This window comes from Erpetoichthys calabaricus, chromosome 11 (assembly GCF_900747795.2).
Source record: "Erpetoichthys calabaricus chromosome 11, fErpCal1.3, whole genome shotgun sequence".
Classification (NCBI taxonomy): Eukaryota; Metazoa; Chordata; class Cladistia; order Polypteriformes; family Polypteridae; genus Erpetoichthys; species Erpetoichthys calabaricus.
The window spans coordinates 27759002-27775490 of record NC_041404.2 but is presented as its reverse complement, the minus strand read 5'-3'; the positions used below and the strand labels follow the sequence as shown (position 1 = coordinate 27775490).

Sequence of the window (16489 nt, the reverse complement as noted above, 5' to 3'; positions counted from 1 at the left end):
TAGTAAACAGTGTATATATTATACAAGGAGGTAACCCTTGAACTCCAAAAACTCCTCAAAAATCAAAAGCAGGTCTACATTGGCTATACTTAGGCTTTAACAATGTGAGAACTACACCTACATCTAAATGTATCCTATTTTGTCCGCGCTCTCTTGTGCGCAAATGCTTTTAAAAGTTGTCTTTTTTAATACATGCATAATCAGAAGCAAAAAAGATTAGCATTATTATAGAAAAAAACAACATCTCTACTAGTACAAAAACTTATGTTAACTTGCACTTATGTTACAAAAAATGGGGGAAAGGGGAAAAAGAACTGCATTAATATATCTTAAAGACAAACAACCAAGACAAAATACAGAGAGATTACTGCAGCAATTTGCTGCATTTCACTATATTCAAAACTTTCAAAAATTAAGATAGATGAATTTCCCAAATAGGGTTTCCTCCGGGTACTTCGGTTTCCTCCCACAGTCCAAAGACATGCATGTTAGGTGCATTGGCGATTCTAAATTGTCCCTAGTGGGTGCTTGGTGTGTGGGTGTGTGTGTGGGTGTGCCCTGCGGTGGGTTGGCGCCCTGCCTGGGGTTTGTTTCCTGCCTTGTGCCCTGTGTTGGCTGGGATTGGCTCCAGCAGACCCCCGTGACCCTGTAGTTAGGATATAGCGGGTTGGATAACGGATGGATGGATGGAATTTCCCAAATATATTCAAGACAATATTGCATCCAAAGAAAAAACTCTCAATTTAATGCCAATAATACAGTGAAAAGTTTTGAGAATGAGAGTTTTTGGTCAAAAGTTTTGAGAATGACACAAGTATTGGTTTTCACAAAGTTTGCTGCTTCAGTGTTTCTAGATCTTTTTGTCAGATGTTTCCTGGTCATGGACCCAAAATTTCGATGTTTTGTTCCCCGAGCCACTTAGTTAATCACTTTTGCCTTATAGCACGGTGCTTCATCATGCTGGTAAAGGCATTGTTCGTCACCAAACTGTTCTTGGATGGTTGGGAGAAGTTGCTCTCAGAGGATGTTTTCGTACCATTCTTAATTCATGGCTCAGGGAATACAACATCGAAATTTTGGGTCCATGGCCAGGAAACTCTCCATACCTTAATCCCATTGACAACTTGTGGTCAATCCTCAAGAGGCAGGTGGACAAACAAAAACCCATAAATTCTGACAAACTCCAAGCATTGATTGTGCAAGAATGGGCTGCCATCAGTCAGGATTTGGCCCAGACGTTCATTGACAGCATGTTTCCAAAATATTAAATGTTACTAGAATGGATATAGGCAACATCTTGCCTTTAACACAATGATGGTAGTTTTAAATCCAGAATGGAAAAAAGTCTAAGTGGGTAGGCTCTGGTTTCCTCATAACCAACAATTGTAGACACAGTCAACATCATTATATGAACAGATGACAGCAGTGTCAAATCTCCACTACAAGTAGCTTGTTCTTCTCATCTCACAGACACCTGATTAGACGGAGATGTGGTGGTGACTGAGAAAATCACTGCGTTAAACAGAACTCCATATTAGGTCTCCTTAACCATTTCAGGCCTTTCCCAGCCTGTGGGATGGAGTAATATTCTACTGAAAAGGCCAGTTCACAAATGGGTACATTGCTACAAGAAAAAGACAGACAAATATCCTTTCAAACATTATGTTTGTATAAAAGGGGTCCCAATATGTTTCATGAAAATCCACTCCAAACTACTATGGCATCACCACTATCAGTCTGCTTTACTGACATCTGGTAGAAGGCATCCATGAACTCATTAGTTTGCCCCATACATTGGGAGGGAAAAAAAAACAAACAAAATCAGAAGAAATCACACTCTATTAGCCCAGATACGATTTGTTTTTTGTTCTTTTCCCTACCTCATACATACCCTTTTTTCACTGTCCAGATCTCAGTTTGATCACCATGAGCTACCACTAAATTCACAAAAATTTAAATTGAATTTTGCTTTCCAATATTCCTCATCCAGCACCACTACTGTACTCAGCTGACTGACCAGTAAAATTAGAGGAGTACAACAGTTGACTGGCTAGCCAGTTTGCAAAGCTGGTACACAAGTCATTTCTACGGACCACTTTCATCAGCTGGTACTGATACCCAAATGCCAGAGTGTCTAACCCACTACTATGTCACATACAAGGTCATTAGAATTTTTATTCTTGCCCATACTTTCTCAGAACATCATATACCAATACCAATTTCATGTATGCAGTGGACTACTTGGTACCAAACTGCCTGTTTTTTTACAGTACTGTCCACAAATCAGATGCTCCCACTGATTAATGACATGTGACATATACAGTAGCGTTTGTAAGTAGAATGCTCTAAGTGAGTAGTCAAGAAATATAACAAAAGGAATGGAGTAGTGGTTGACAGACATACCACACAACTCTAAGTTCACATGTTCAGCAGCAGCCCACAAAGTGAGCCTTACTTTTCATTAGAATACTTTTTTCCTTAGAGAGATCTGTCTAGTTTCACTATATTGAAAATGCACAATAGTGCATGAATGGCACCCCAAGTGTGCCAAAAGCACAAGTTTTGTCTGCAGTTCCAGCATTTTGGCAGGATGTTACTCAGAACTTATCACTACATGATACATTCAGCTCCAGAAGACTTTAAGAGTTCTTTTCATCCATTTGTAATAATTTTCCCGTGGCCAGCCATCTACAGAGAAATTTCATAAACACCTCAAAGTAAAGCAACAAGTTAAAGGCACAAAAAGTATCAAATCTTTTGCAGAGAGACAGTTAGTTTCAAGAAGTGTTGAGCAAGATAGAGAGTAGGGGCATTCCCAACAAGCAAACAAGAATGGTACTGAAGAGTGATACTGTATATAGGGGGTACCAAACTCATTCTGGATGACCACAATGGCTGTAAGTTTTCCTTGATTACTGGAATAGAACGTAATTCACTGGTCTTAATTTTAATTGATTTGCTTATTATGAGAACCTTTAATTGTTTTTTTTTCTTAAGCAGCAGTAAAACAATAAAGAGATAGAAAATGAAACAACAGAAGACCAGCTAAATTAAATAAGATTGACAAACCACCAAAAAAAGAGATCACCCAACACCCACTGTAGGTGACATGTGAAAGCAACTTTGTTTGTTGTTGTGGTTTTCACTGCCATTCACAAAATCACCAACAGCCCTGGCAATACTGTGAGAGAACACTGCAAACCCTGCAATACATTTGAGATATTTCTTAAGGATGCATTTATATTTTGAGCCAAACTCCCCTTTTTCCACAGTTAGTGGATCAACCTGTTTAGTAGTTGTGGGATGTTGTGTTGGTGCTATTGTCCTTTATGTTCGTAGCAGGTTTCATATCAGCCTGTCATACAAAAACACAGTCTACTATACAAATTAAGAGTGTTTGTACAGACACGGGTGGGGGTTGATTTGTTTTCAATCCTATTTTTTCTATCTATTTGTATGGAATGATTACAATTTTAAGAGTGTTTGTAGAGTGAGCATGTGATGACAGCATATGGCTATGCCATAAAAAGCATAACGTTAGGCAGAAAAAGTGTCAATTTTTAGAACACTAGTTATGTCTTTTTTTATTGAATTGTTTCTAATATTACATATCATTTCACGGCAAAAAGAGAATTGTGATGGCAATTACACAATGCCTTTTTGTTGCGCTTGTGTTACCTGGTAACACGGATACCTTCTGGCAACAACTCTGTTCTCATACAACCAACTTTACATTGATGTCACAAATAACCAGCAGTTAATATAGTGCTCTGTTTGTCTAAGCACATATTTCAAGTAACAACTGATAAATTATACAGTACACTGCAAGTACTTCTGATCAACAATGATTCTTTTTGTCTGAAAAAAATTCCTGCTCAAAAGGAATACATATTTCTTTTTTAATGCTTCATTTATTTGAGTGAGTGCTGCACAACCACACACATTTACTTTTTAAAATTTGTTTTTATATCCTGGTGCTGTACAAACTGAATTTGCCTAATGTGAATATGAATAACAAGTCTTTTGCATTTTTAATGTCAGGACTGCTTTCATCTTATGTGTCTGCTGGTGCACCTTAATCACAAAACTGTAAGAACTTCTTTTCTCTCCACTGAAGTCTTTGTTGTCTCAAATGACAGATTATAACTACAGATTATTTTTAACTGATACTTCAGAACAATTTTAATTACTTGCTTACCATGCATTTGCTACTAGGAGTATACAATAATAATTACAGTCTGAAATACACATACAGTACACTGTTTTTCGTGTGTATACACACACACACACACACAAGATGGAAGGAGAAACAGAGATATCTTTAAAATTCCTTTTTATAAATAACATCTATTTTATTGCTATATAAATGTCTTTACCATAGTACATGTGATTACCAAAATAGGCTCATTTTTTTTAAGTAACTAAATAGAGTTTTTGCTCAATAATTGTTTCAGAGCCTAATTTATCAATTTTACTTGAACAGAATTTTTTAGTACTCTTCTCCCTTCTGTAAAAATCTATTTAAAAACAATATGCAAAATATAAACAAATGTTTAAGTTTTTTGGTGTCTTACTTGACAAAGCCACCTTCAGTGAGCAGCAAGTTGCAACGGTGGCACTGAAATTTCAAGAGAGTCTAATAGTGTTGATGGGCAAAATGTGCCATTTTTCACAGCAAACTTGCTGGGTTCACCAGTGACCTTGTTCTCAGAATATTTCCCTGAAAATTTACCATACAGTAAACAAACGTTTTATTTATTATCAATGAAAGGAACTCTGCATGTGCAACAATATAACAATATTTTTTCTGCTACTTTGTGGACATTTGTTGTGTTTTGCTTCTGGATATTGTTCTGTTTGCATCTTTTGTTGTTTGAGGCATGGTGGCACAGTGTTTAGCACTGCTACCTCACAGCTCATGTCACATCATTGACTTTAATAATCGGTCCAGCATAGCTTGCAGATGCTTCCCTGTTCCTCAGGGAACCTTGAAAAACCATTGCACCATTATGACGTGCTGAAAACTAGTTCAATTCCTCCTTCCACACTGACTTCATATGCATTTCGCAGAGTTTGACGAAGTTCTGAAAATTACTGCAATTTCACCAGACTCGAGGCAAAACAAAAATTAGTGAGGTTCACTTATCATGAATGTCTGATCACAGACTGGTGAAGCTCTCTCTTTCTATTAGCATTTCTATTCTGCTTTTTCATGTGTTCTTCTTATGTAACACACTGTTTTCATTATCTACTATTTAGACTTTCTAGCCCCCCATATTCGCTTATTTCTATCAGTGAAATATTTATGTACAGAGGGAAAAAAAGTTATAAGGGAGGATAAACACACTGTAACAGACAGGCTGGCACCATCTGTTGGTATGTTCTTGATGTTTGCTATTTACCCCTTTTTCTCTGCTAATGGAAACATCTAAACTTTACTTTCTATTTGAAAAGGGATCATAAAAAGGTTTCTTTAAAAAGAAAAGAAGGAATAATATCTATTTTCCGCTTTCACTAATCCTCAGGTATAATAGGGTATTCCTTTAGCATCAACAATGACTTTCAAGTTTCCTTTATGAAAAATTGTAAATCCTTTAATTTTCACTTTAAGCAAAACCTTCCATTTAAAATAATATGCATCCATAAGGGAGAGTAACATATACATATTATATACACATATACATACATATATACATACATATATATATATATATATATATATATATATATATATATATATATATATATATATATATATATATATATATATATATATATATATATATAGAGAGAGAGAGAGAGAGAGAGAGAGAGAGAGAGAGAGAGAGAGAGAGAGAGAGAGAGAGAGAGAGAGAGAGAGAGAATGAAGCAGATTATATACAGTATGATTGACATATTATATATATATGTGTGTGTGTATGTATGTATGTATGTATGTATTCTTTGTATATATAAATAGGTGGTATTGATGATGAATAAGCATGTGGAAAATGACAGCCTTGACATCCTAAGGATACAGTTATATCTGCAGCATGTTGTTCACTCTTTGCATCTTTGATTTCCTGAGAGTGCTTTGCTGCTTTTTTTTTTATAAAGGAACTTCTGAAGTGTTACAAAAGAGACTTCTAGGTATTTCTAAAAATTAAATAAAGAGAAAATAGAATGAGCACACCATGAAGCTCTGACACCAAGAATAAACCAAAAAAGCAAGTTACAATTCCAAGTGATTACATATAAGCAGTACATAAACAATCCAGTGTTGGTTTCTGCCTTGTGCCCCCATTTTAGCAGGACAGGTTCTGGTCCCCATTGGTGTAGAATATAATAAACAGTCTAACTAAAAGAAAAAACCCGTATATTTTCAGGTTAATTCATGAAATGTGTAAGATATGAAATTTTGCTTTACACTATAGCAACTAAATACTGTCACTAAAGACTGACAGAAACATCTTCGGCACAAATAGTTAATGGACTTTGGTCTAAGAAAAGAATAAATGACTGACTGGACATGTTTCACAATAGGAATAAAATAGGCAGCAGAATTTAAATAATAACTTTTAAAAGAAACATAAAAATGATAAATTGATGCACATTTATTTTAAATTAAGTTGAAATGTACCAAAAAACAAACACACTACTTGTCCTTCAATAGTAAACAAAAATAAATATTAAAACTAGAAATCTGTAAGCAATAGTGTAAAGCTTGCAAAATTAAATACACAAGTGAGCTTGGATACTATTTATAATTAATCAAAAGTATTAGATCATTTTAATTTTGCCTTTTTATACTTCAGAGGTTAGGTCTACTAAAGGACTGTAAAGGATATAAAAATATCAAAACACATAATATTGCAAAAAATGATGCTAAATCTTTTTGATTTCCTATTTTTCTGACGATACATTAAAAGGTATAAAGTCTAACCACTAAGGTTCTTTTAAAGCACCTAAGTACCACACATGGAATGAGAAACATCAAGTTCAATAAACTGCCACAAGAAAGGGAAAAAAAGATAACCAATTACCATGCATTTTATTTAATAACAGTATATTATGAGATTGTTTTCAGCATTGCAATTTAAAAATATTCTTAAGATGAATGCTGTTCACAAATGGTTAGCAATTACTTGTGGCTTTGGAGAGTTAACTGCTTTCATTTGTGGTATTTTAAAAATATGCTCCCATACAAAGACAAAATTATTCAATCACTCATTTGGTATAACTATCACATACATAAAACATGCTCAATATTTCTATAGAAAAGACTTCCTTTTTCCAAAACTGAATGTAAATAGAGTAAAATTCAGTAACTCAGCAAGACACTAAAACATATTTACTTCAAAAATGTTTCAAATCAGGTCATTAATATAAAGGCACAGCCAAGCACGATGACTACTGGATTTGCTTTAAAGCATGTCAAAACTTTCTCTCTTTGCCTTCAGAATAAACTAATCAAATGTTATCCAGAAAAAAAAAACTTTTAAAATTAAGTCCATAAAAAATTACATTCTTGCTTATTCATCACTCAGAAGCTGTTAGAACAATCCTACAAGATGTACAACTCTCTATCCCTAAGCTCTGTGCAGCTCATTTTAAATTGCCTTTGGTAAAAATAGAAGCTCCACCAAGAGGACTGCAGAAGAATTTCTGCCTTTTGTTCTTAGGAGGATTTGCTGCACACAGAACGAATTCCTCCAGGAGATCTAAAGTTTCCTCTGTCCATCACTTTAGAGATAACTAGCAAATGGAAGTCATCGAGCGTGTCAGTCTTCATCTTAGACAGCTAAAGAAAATGCACCACAAATAGTTTCCAAACGAAGAGTTTGTACATGAGGGCAACCTGAAAAGCAGAATTTGCGAAAAAACAAAATGTCAAATTAGAAAAATGTGAGCCTGCACATTTCATAAAAGCAGCACAAGAAATAGCAAACTAAAAAACGACAAACTTGTTAGTGGTTTCTGAAGCAGATGTAAAGTTTTAGCTAATTTGATTGTTTGTGAAAGAAATCATTCCGATCAAAACTCAAATTGCTGGCAAAGTATGTTCTGTGTTTTCTCATGGTAATCTTCTTTGACAGGGGAAAGTAAGGGGAGAATTTTACTGCAGGAGGAACAGATGTTAAAGGTCAAAGTGGAGCCTCCGAACTTCAAACACGTGGAAGTGTAAAAACAGAGTACGTTAAGGGCTAAAACAGCTAACAACTGGATTAGCGGATGTCCGCTATGTAGCCCTCAGGTTCTGTAAAAGGTGGTAGATTTATTAACATTAGGCAGACATTTACATCTGCAAACCTAAAAAGGAATTAAATAAAGGCAGTATGTGGTAAACCACCACACACTTAGAAAGTACAGATTTACAGTAATTCATCTCTAAGAATATGCTAAATGCAATACTATAATTTAGAAAATAGGAGCAGATTCTGACATTTTAGCAACAGCAAAATACACATAACATCAAGTCCAAGCAAGAGTTTGAGATTTTATTGTGAACAGTACAGTAATCTGCAGTGTATGCTTCTTATTTATAGAAAAATTACTTTTGAGAATTGCACTACCCATTATATTTTAGACATTTACGCTTAAAAGGGAATACAAACTTTTAGGCACACATACCTCATTTATCAATATTATCATAATAACTTATTTGTAGTTCTTATGTTCTTGCCAATAATACTACCATAGTTGGTCTATTGTAGTCGACAATAATGCATTAGATGTGAATGTGAATTTCCCATTGGGATTAATAAAGTATCTATCTATCTATCTATCTATCTATCTATCTATCTATCTATCTACATAGATGAAGTGAAGAACTGTGGCGCTATGACAAAGACCGCGCTCTTGATGTCAGAAAAATTAAGGAAGTCAATTTGAACTTAAGTAATTAGGCAGTTGCTACACTTCCATTTACATTGGTTGACTCAGGGTAGACAGAGTTAACTGTTTCAAGATTTTGGAAACCTCTACTAATAAAAATCAAACACAATCCAGTCACATAACTGCGACAATAAAAAGGGCTCATCAATGTCTCTACTTCCTTGTGAGTCTTAAAATATTAGGCATGTCACCATATATTTTTGTATTTTCTACAGATGTAGAACAGAGTTTATTCATGGTCTGATATGGCAGTTACTTAAATTCTGGACACAGGGGTGGTAAAATCAGCACATCCCTTTGTCAGAAAAGAAATTACACTGAAAAAGAACGTTTACACATTTTTCATGCATCAAGAAGGCAAACAGTATAACCAAAGATAAAAATCGCCTAAATTATATGCTTTTTGTCCGCTTCTCCTTCCCTCTAGCAAGTGGGACATGCTTATAAAAGTTGCTATGTCCTGACCTAAAAACAGCTACTATTTGCTAACCCCACCACTCCCCATCCCCAAAAACCAGCGTTTTTGAATGACACTATGCATATTCATGTGTTAAAATGACAGTTGTGTTATAAGGATAAATTATAGCCTGTTAATACTGTCATTACCCATTTATTTATTTTACTGTCATTACCTCTACATTATTATTTTGATTATGAAAAACTATATATATATCATCGCATTAAAATAAAAGTGATGTCAAATAATGACTTCTTTTCATATATCCATTTTCTGTTTATCCAGTTTGGGATCACTGGGTCAGACCCCATCCCTGAAGCACTGAGCATTAAGTGAACAGGAATCCTGGACAAGGTGTCAACTAGCTTAAATAATTTACTTTAATTAAGTTAAAAAAAAAAAAAAACTTGATTTCATTACCATTTTTTACTGATACAGTTTATATTGACAAGTAATTTATGGAAAAATTGTCTGTGGCATTTGATATGATCTGCTCTTAACAAAAGCTGTTAAATATTTACAGGTCATACTATCATAATTATTATAACTTTTTTACATTTTATAGTACAACTACTACAATAAGATTTTCATCTCAGACTCTTTACCCTAATGTTTTAGGCTTAAATTACAATTTACACTGTTCAAAAAGAGTTATTTATGCTACTGTTATACATTTATGTTTTGCATGCTTTGTGTATACAAGCATAAAACAATACTTTGATACTTTGTCATATTCTAAATATTAGACAAATTGCAATGTCCATTTTAAATCCAAATCAATCATGTCTGAAAATGTACATATTTTATTCCAAGTTCTCACCTATTTTATGATGTGTGTTTATGTTGCACTGTTGAGAACATTTTTATTTTTTGGCATAAACATGATATTATCTGTCCCAGCAGTCATTTAATTGAAAAATGTGGTAATTTTAGAGCGCTGCCTTAAAATGCAGGAACTGGATGCATTTCATAATAAGATGAAACATCATACTCAAGAAGAAAAACCAGGATTGTGACTTTAGCCCCACATTGTAAACAAAGCCTAAGACTTTCTACTTTTTGCATCTTAAAGAGCTCTATAATTGGTCTTGCAATATGTTTCCACTTGTTTTCTTGAATTATGTTTCCACACTAGCCAATGTCAAGTCAAGTTGGGGAGAATGCACTGGTACAGTTTGTTGCCGCACCCACTACATGACAAAACAACTTGGGATCCCTGTTGGCAACCCCCCAGGCAGACACGCGGTCCAGTCCCACCCTCCGGAAATGACCCTCTATCTGCCGCAGCCAGGTGTTATGCGGGTGACCCCTTGGCCTGGTCCAGCCACTCGGGTCCCCAACAATGAGGATCTTACAAGCTGGATCACCCTCAGGGAAACGCGCCAGAAGGCCGTAGTGCCGTAACTGACGCTGCCTCACAATGCAGGTAATGTGCCTCATTCAGGACTCCATGAGCAACCGCTCATTCGACACAAAGTCAAACCAACGGTACCCAAAGATTTCCCGGAGAGACACAGTACCAAAGGAGTCCAGTCTTCATCTCAGATCACTGGATAGCATCCATGTCTTGCAACCATATAGCATTACAGGAAGCACCAGGACTCTAAAGACTTGGACCTTCGTCCTTTTGCATAGATATCGGGAGTGCCACACACCCCTTTCCAGGAACCTCATGACCCCCCCCCCCCCCCCCCCCCCCATGCTCTCCCAATCAGTCTACTGACTTCATAGGAACAGTCACCAGAGACATGAATGTCACTGCCAAGGTTAGTAAACCTCTCGACAAGGTTGACACTCTCTCCGCAGACAGACACACTGCTGATGGCTGTGCCCAAGAGGTCATTAAAGGCCTGGATCTTGGTTTTCATCCAGGACACTCACAAGCAGAGACACTCAGACTCCTTACTCAGTCTCTCAAGTGCCTCGATCAGAGCCTCAATTAACTCCATGAAGATCACAGCATCGTCAGCAAAGTCAAAATCCGTGAATCTTTCTTCACCAACAGATGCCCCACAGCCACTGGACCCCACGACCTTGCCCAATACCCAGTCCATACAAGCATTGAACAGAGTAGGAGCAAGAACACACCCCTGATGAACCCCCGAATCAACTGGGAAAAACACAGAGGTTCTGCCTCCACTCAGCACAGTACTCACAGTACCAGTGTACAGGCCAGCCATGATATCCAGCAACCTCGAGGGGATCCCGCGAACCCTCAGGATGTCCCACAGTGTTTTTTTTTTTTCCCCAAATATGTTTGTAAATATTTACTTTATGCATAGCCTGGTGATACATTTCTTATACTTATGACAGCATTCTGATGGTATTGTCATTAGTTAACTCTTTAGAAAATATGCAAGTTCTAGAAACAGCTATGCACATGAATTACTTCCACCATGTTTCTGACATCAAAAGGCGTGCACTGAATTGTTTGAAGTCTGTTCTTTCTCAACATTTTTACCTTTCTGTTACTTTGACAGAAATGTATCTGTCTCCTCTGTCACTAACATTTTGTTCCAGAGCTATAGTGGCATTGTGGCCTTCATACTTCTGTGGTTAGCAATTTCTGTAAACAGTAGCTTGTGGCACCTTTACCCCTGCACTGTGGAAGTAAATGGTCAGTGATTTCAGTGACATTTGTTTGAGATTTTCTTCTCGATTGTTTATATCTTTTCTATAATACTTGCCACTGTTTATTTTTTTAAGGGCAAATTTGTAATTTCTAAATTGGGCAACAGTTTCCATTTGGTTATTACACAGCTGACATGTATTGCTTTAGTATACTCAACTTATATGCTCTGGTTTGATTGAATGTTTGCACCTACAGGCCTTGTCTTCAACAAAAAAAAAATTGGATCACTCCTACTTGTACCATTTTTCCATACACAAATTCTAAGGAAAAATGTCACACAAGATTACAGTGATCCCTCGCTATATCGCGCTTCGCCTTTCGCGGCTTCACTCTATCGCGGATTTTATATGTAAGCATATTTAAATGTATATCACAGATTTTTTGCTGGTTCGCGGATTTCTGCGGACAATGGGTCTTTTAATTTCTGGTACATGCTTCCTCAGTTGGTTTGCCCAGTTGATTTCATACAAGGGACGCTATTGGCAGATGGCTGAGAAGCTAGATTGCTTACTTTTCTCTCTCTCTTGCGCCGACTATCTGTGATCCTGACGTATGGGGATTGAGCAGGGGGGCTGTTCGCACACCTAGACGATACGGACGCTCGTCTAAAAATGCTGAAAGATTATCTTCACGTTGCTATCTTTTGTGCAGCTGCTTCCTGAAACGACATGCTGCACAGTGCTTCGCATACTTAAAAGCTCGAAGGGCACGTATTGATTTTTGACTGAAAAACAAACTCTCTCTCTCTCTCCCCCACTGCTCCTGACGGAGGGGGTGTGAGCTGCCGCCTTCAACAGCTTTGTGCCGCGGTGCTTCGCATACTTAAAAGCCAAACAGCCCTATTGATTTGTTTGCTAGAGATTGTTTTCTCTATCTATGTGACATTCTGTGCTCCTGACACGCACTCCTTTGAAGAGGAAGATATGTTTGCATTCTTTTAATTGTGAGACAGAACTGTCATCTCTGTCTTGTCATGGAGCACAGTTTAAACTTTTGAAAAAGAGACAAATGTTTGTTTGCAGTGTTTGAATAACGTTCCTGTCTCTCTACAACCTCCTGTGTTTCTGCACAAATCTGTGACCCAAGCATGACAATATAAAAATAACCATATAAACATATGGTTTCTACTCCGCGGATTTTCTTATTTCGCGGGTGGCTCTGGAACGCAACCCCCGCGATGGAGGAGGGATTACTGTAATTTACTTTGTCTACAAACAGTAAACTGGTAATCAGTTATCACAAATTACTCATCCCTAACTTGAACCAATATTTACTGTAAGACTTCTAATATTTCTAATTGGAATAAGATGTAATATAAAAGCAGTGACTACAGAAAAACTAATTTGGCACTAGGAAAAAACATGTTTTGAAAAATAAAGAATTTACTAATCTTATGTATAAGAATTAGATTGTGGTACTATTGCAAACCAAGTAAAGCTTGTTGACAACAGTTTGTTCTTAGTGCCAAACAGTTCCATGATTAATAACGATTTGAGAAAAATAAACAAGATTTTTTTTTTTTTTGTGAATGTTCTGACTTTTTGTCTTGAGTTCTACTGAGGCTTGGCATTACTCTCCCCAGCAGGCAGTTCTACTACCTGACAGAGAGCTGCCAAATGCAAATAAATCAGTCATTTTCTAATCTGCTTATTCTTAAACAGTGTCTCGTGGTTGCAGCAGCCTAACCCAGCAATCAAAGGCCAAAAGACAGGAGAAAACCATGGACAGGGCAGCAGTCCATCACAGGGTGAACATAGACACACACACAATTGCCAATTTAGTATCACCAATCCACCTAACCTGCAGGTTCCACCAAAATGCTTCCCTTTCTCAGTGGACAGTATCCAGCTTACTACATCAACAGAAACAATACTTATCCAACAAAAAAACACTGCTCAAAAAATTAAGTGAACACTTAATCATCACAGTCTAACACCAAGTCAATTAAGCTTCAGGGCTATCAATCTGTCCAGTTTGAAAATATCAAGTGTTAATATATATTGTAAGTAAGCAATTTAACACTTTATAAGTTTTCTTTATAATTTGGAGTTAGCCGAGTGGTATTTACAATCACTAATCAAAAACTGAATAAAATCTGATTAAGTATAACATACATTACCTGGTTAAAGTTTTTAAATATAAACTCCTTATAAATTGCATCCCTGTCTTCCACTTCACTCCAGCCTGTAGCTTTCAGTTCGAGAAGAAACTGTTCCCTGTCATCAGGAGACAACCAATGAGAGTCTGAAGCCTAAAGAAATGAGTAAAAAATTGCCACAAGTAAATCTAAAATTGTTTTTTTTTTCACTTCAACAGATGGTATACCACAAACATTACACTTCTGCTGAGTAGAACTTCAACAAATTAATATTCTGATAAACAATTACTAAGGGAGACATTAAAAAAAAAACTTACAATTAAAATTAATCAACAACCTCTTGCTGAATTGACTTGCAAGCATTATTTCACAAAAAAAAAAAAAAAAGTTCTTGCTTTCTTTGTACAAAACTAAACTTCAAAATAATATTGAGAGAACAGAAAAAAAAAATCAAATATCCTGTTTTATAACAAAGTGCCTCACATTGAATGTTCAAATGTCAGGTTTGCTTTCTTCTCCAAGTTGCCATGATACAATTATTGGCATCTTTTTGGACAATGCTGATCAGCTGGTTTACAATAACCTAAAATTCTCTGTGTGAAATTAGATCCAATTGCAATTAATCAAGAGTACAGTACTTGTATAATATGATGGACTAGCCAATGATTCCTGGCTTAAAAACGGTCACTTTCACTTCTTGTCTACATTGATAGTGACAAAGACAGCTTTGTTGTCTGGCACAACCAGAAAAATATCACCACACATAAAAATTCACTAGGATACAAGGCCATCCCCGGCACAGTTTGCAGTGTTATCAAGAAGCTGCTGCTCATATAATTGTATAGAGCATCCCAGGAAATGGTGAGAAGTGGAAAATGTATCTAAGAATGCAAACTATTGAGAAAAAAAAAACGCATAAGACGCTCAAATACTGTAGCTTAAAGCTGACCTGGAGTAATACGGAGTTATGTATCACCCCAAAACATTTGGCGTAAACTAAATTGAGATAGGTTTCGCAAGTGAAGGCCACATTGAACTGTTTAAAGACAAACATAAAAAAGCACAACTGATCTTTGCCCAAACCTACCTAGAGAAACAAAAACGCTTCTAGAAAATGTTCTGTGAACCGATGTTACCAAAATAGAATTCTTTGGCAATGCAGTCTAGAAAATTGTTCATAAACAACAAAATATACATTATAAGGAAAAGAACACCATAACTACATTTAAATATGCTGGAGGCCCCACTATGTTATATAGCAGCTTTGTTGTCTGGAAGTCTTGAAAGCATTAACGTCACAGGATTACTAGGGCATTTTAGAGCAAATGAAATATGCTACCCAGTGTCAGAAAACTAGGTATTGGTCAAAGATTATGGATCCTCCAGCAGAACGTTGACCCAACTTATACATCCAAATAAAGAAAATAATGCCTATAAAGGAAAAAAAGGGACAGCCGTAAGCTGGTCAGCCATGAGTCCTGATCTCTAACTGATTGAAAACTATTTGAAAGAGACAAAACCTCCCATTGATAAAAGAAACCCTAAAGGAATTCATGAGCTAAAATGAAGTGCAAGTGTAGAGTGGGAATAATTTGTTGTATAACCTCAAAACCTATTAAAATAGTCTGATGAAAAAGATGGTATACTTCCAAATATTTCTGAACAAATACTTCAAATGCAAGAGTGTCAATAATGTTGACCACAACTGTACAAAGGCAAGCTATTTTTAGGAATAGGTGCTGCAATGATAAACACTGATAAATAATAAAACTTATTCTTTCTCTGTTGTGGCATCATATAATTAGGTTAATATCACAACCTATTATAATCTGAGAAAATCTGTATTTAACAAGATGAACTATAGCATACAGTAGTAGTAGTATTAATAGTAGTAGTGTATCTATTAAGAGGTACAGTACATTGAAATTCTTACTTGTGTATTAAAATAACATTTTGCCACTAATGACAGCAGGTCACAAAATGAACTATGTATGAATAGGTTAACAAAAAGATTGATTTGTTTTTAGGTGTGGAGGATTGCCGGCTTCCCAGTCCGGCCCTCACCCCCAGGCCGCTAGGAGGAGCCCACCGGACAGCATATTCATGCCCCGAGTTCCAGCAGGGCATCATGGACTTTGTAGTGTTGTTACACAGCCTTGCTGGATACCTTGGGGGCTGCCAGGAGTTGCTGTAGGGGGGCTAGTGGGCCCTTACGTGCCCTATAACCCGGGAGTGCGTCATCACCACGTGACAGGAAGAAACGACGTGCTCCCGGGCTGAAAAGACTGTTAACCCTGACCCGGAAGGGATAAGGACTTGGGGGTTTGGCCAGGAACCACTTCTGGGTCAGGGGCTATAAAAGGACTCTGGGTGAGCCCAGACATTTGAGCTGAGCTGGGAGGTAGGGTGGCAAAGTGTCTGGGCGAGG

At 36.6% G+C, this 16489-nt stretch overlaps 2 protein-coding genes across 3 annotated transcripts in view; one reads left to right on the top strand and one right to left on the bottom strand.

The window, feature by feature from the left end:
- The window catches only part of pitx1 (paired-like homeodomain 1), a 554834-nt gene that overhangs the window by 68467 nt on the left and 469878 nt on the right, over positions 1–16489 (top strand). The gene's annotated exons all lie outside the window — the stretch shown is intronic.
- Positions 1–16489, bottom strand: part of LOC114660266 (pterin-4-alpha-carbinolamine dehydratase 2-like) — a 59300-nt gene that overhangs the window by 34526 nt on the left and 8285 nt on the right. For both annotated transcript variants that reach the window (XR_007936186.1, XM_028812859.2), the window contains exon 2: positions 14083–14214. Coding sequence is in view for 1 of the 2 variants with exons in the window: in XM_028812859.2 (XP_028668692.1) it covers positions 14083–14214 (132 nt within the window). In the remaining variant the exon portion in view is untranslated. The remainder of the gene's footprint in view (positions 1–14082; positions 14215–16489) is intronic.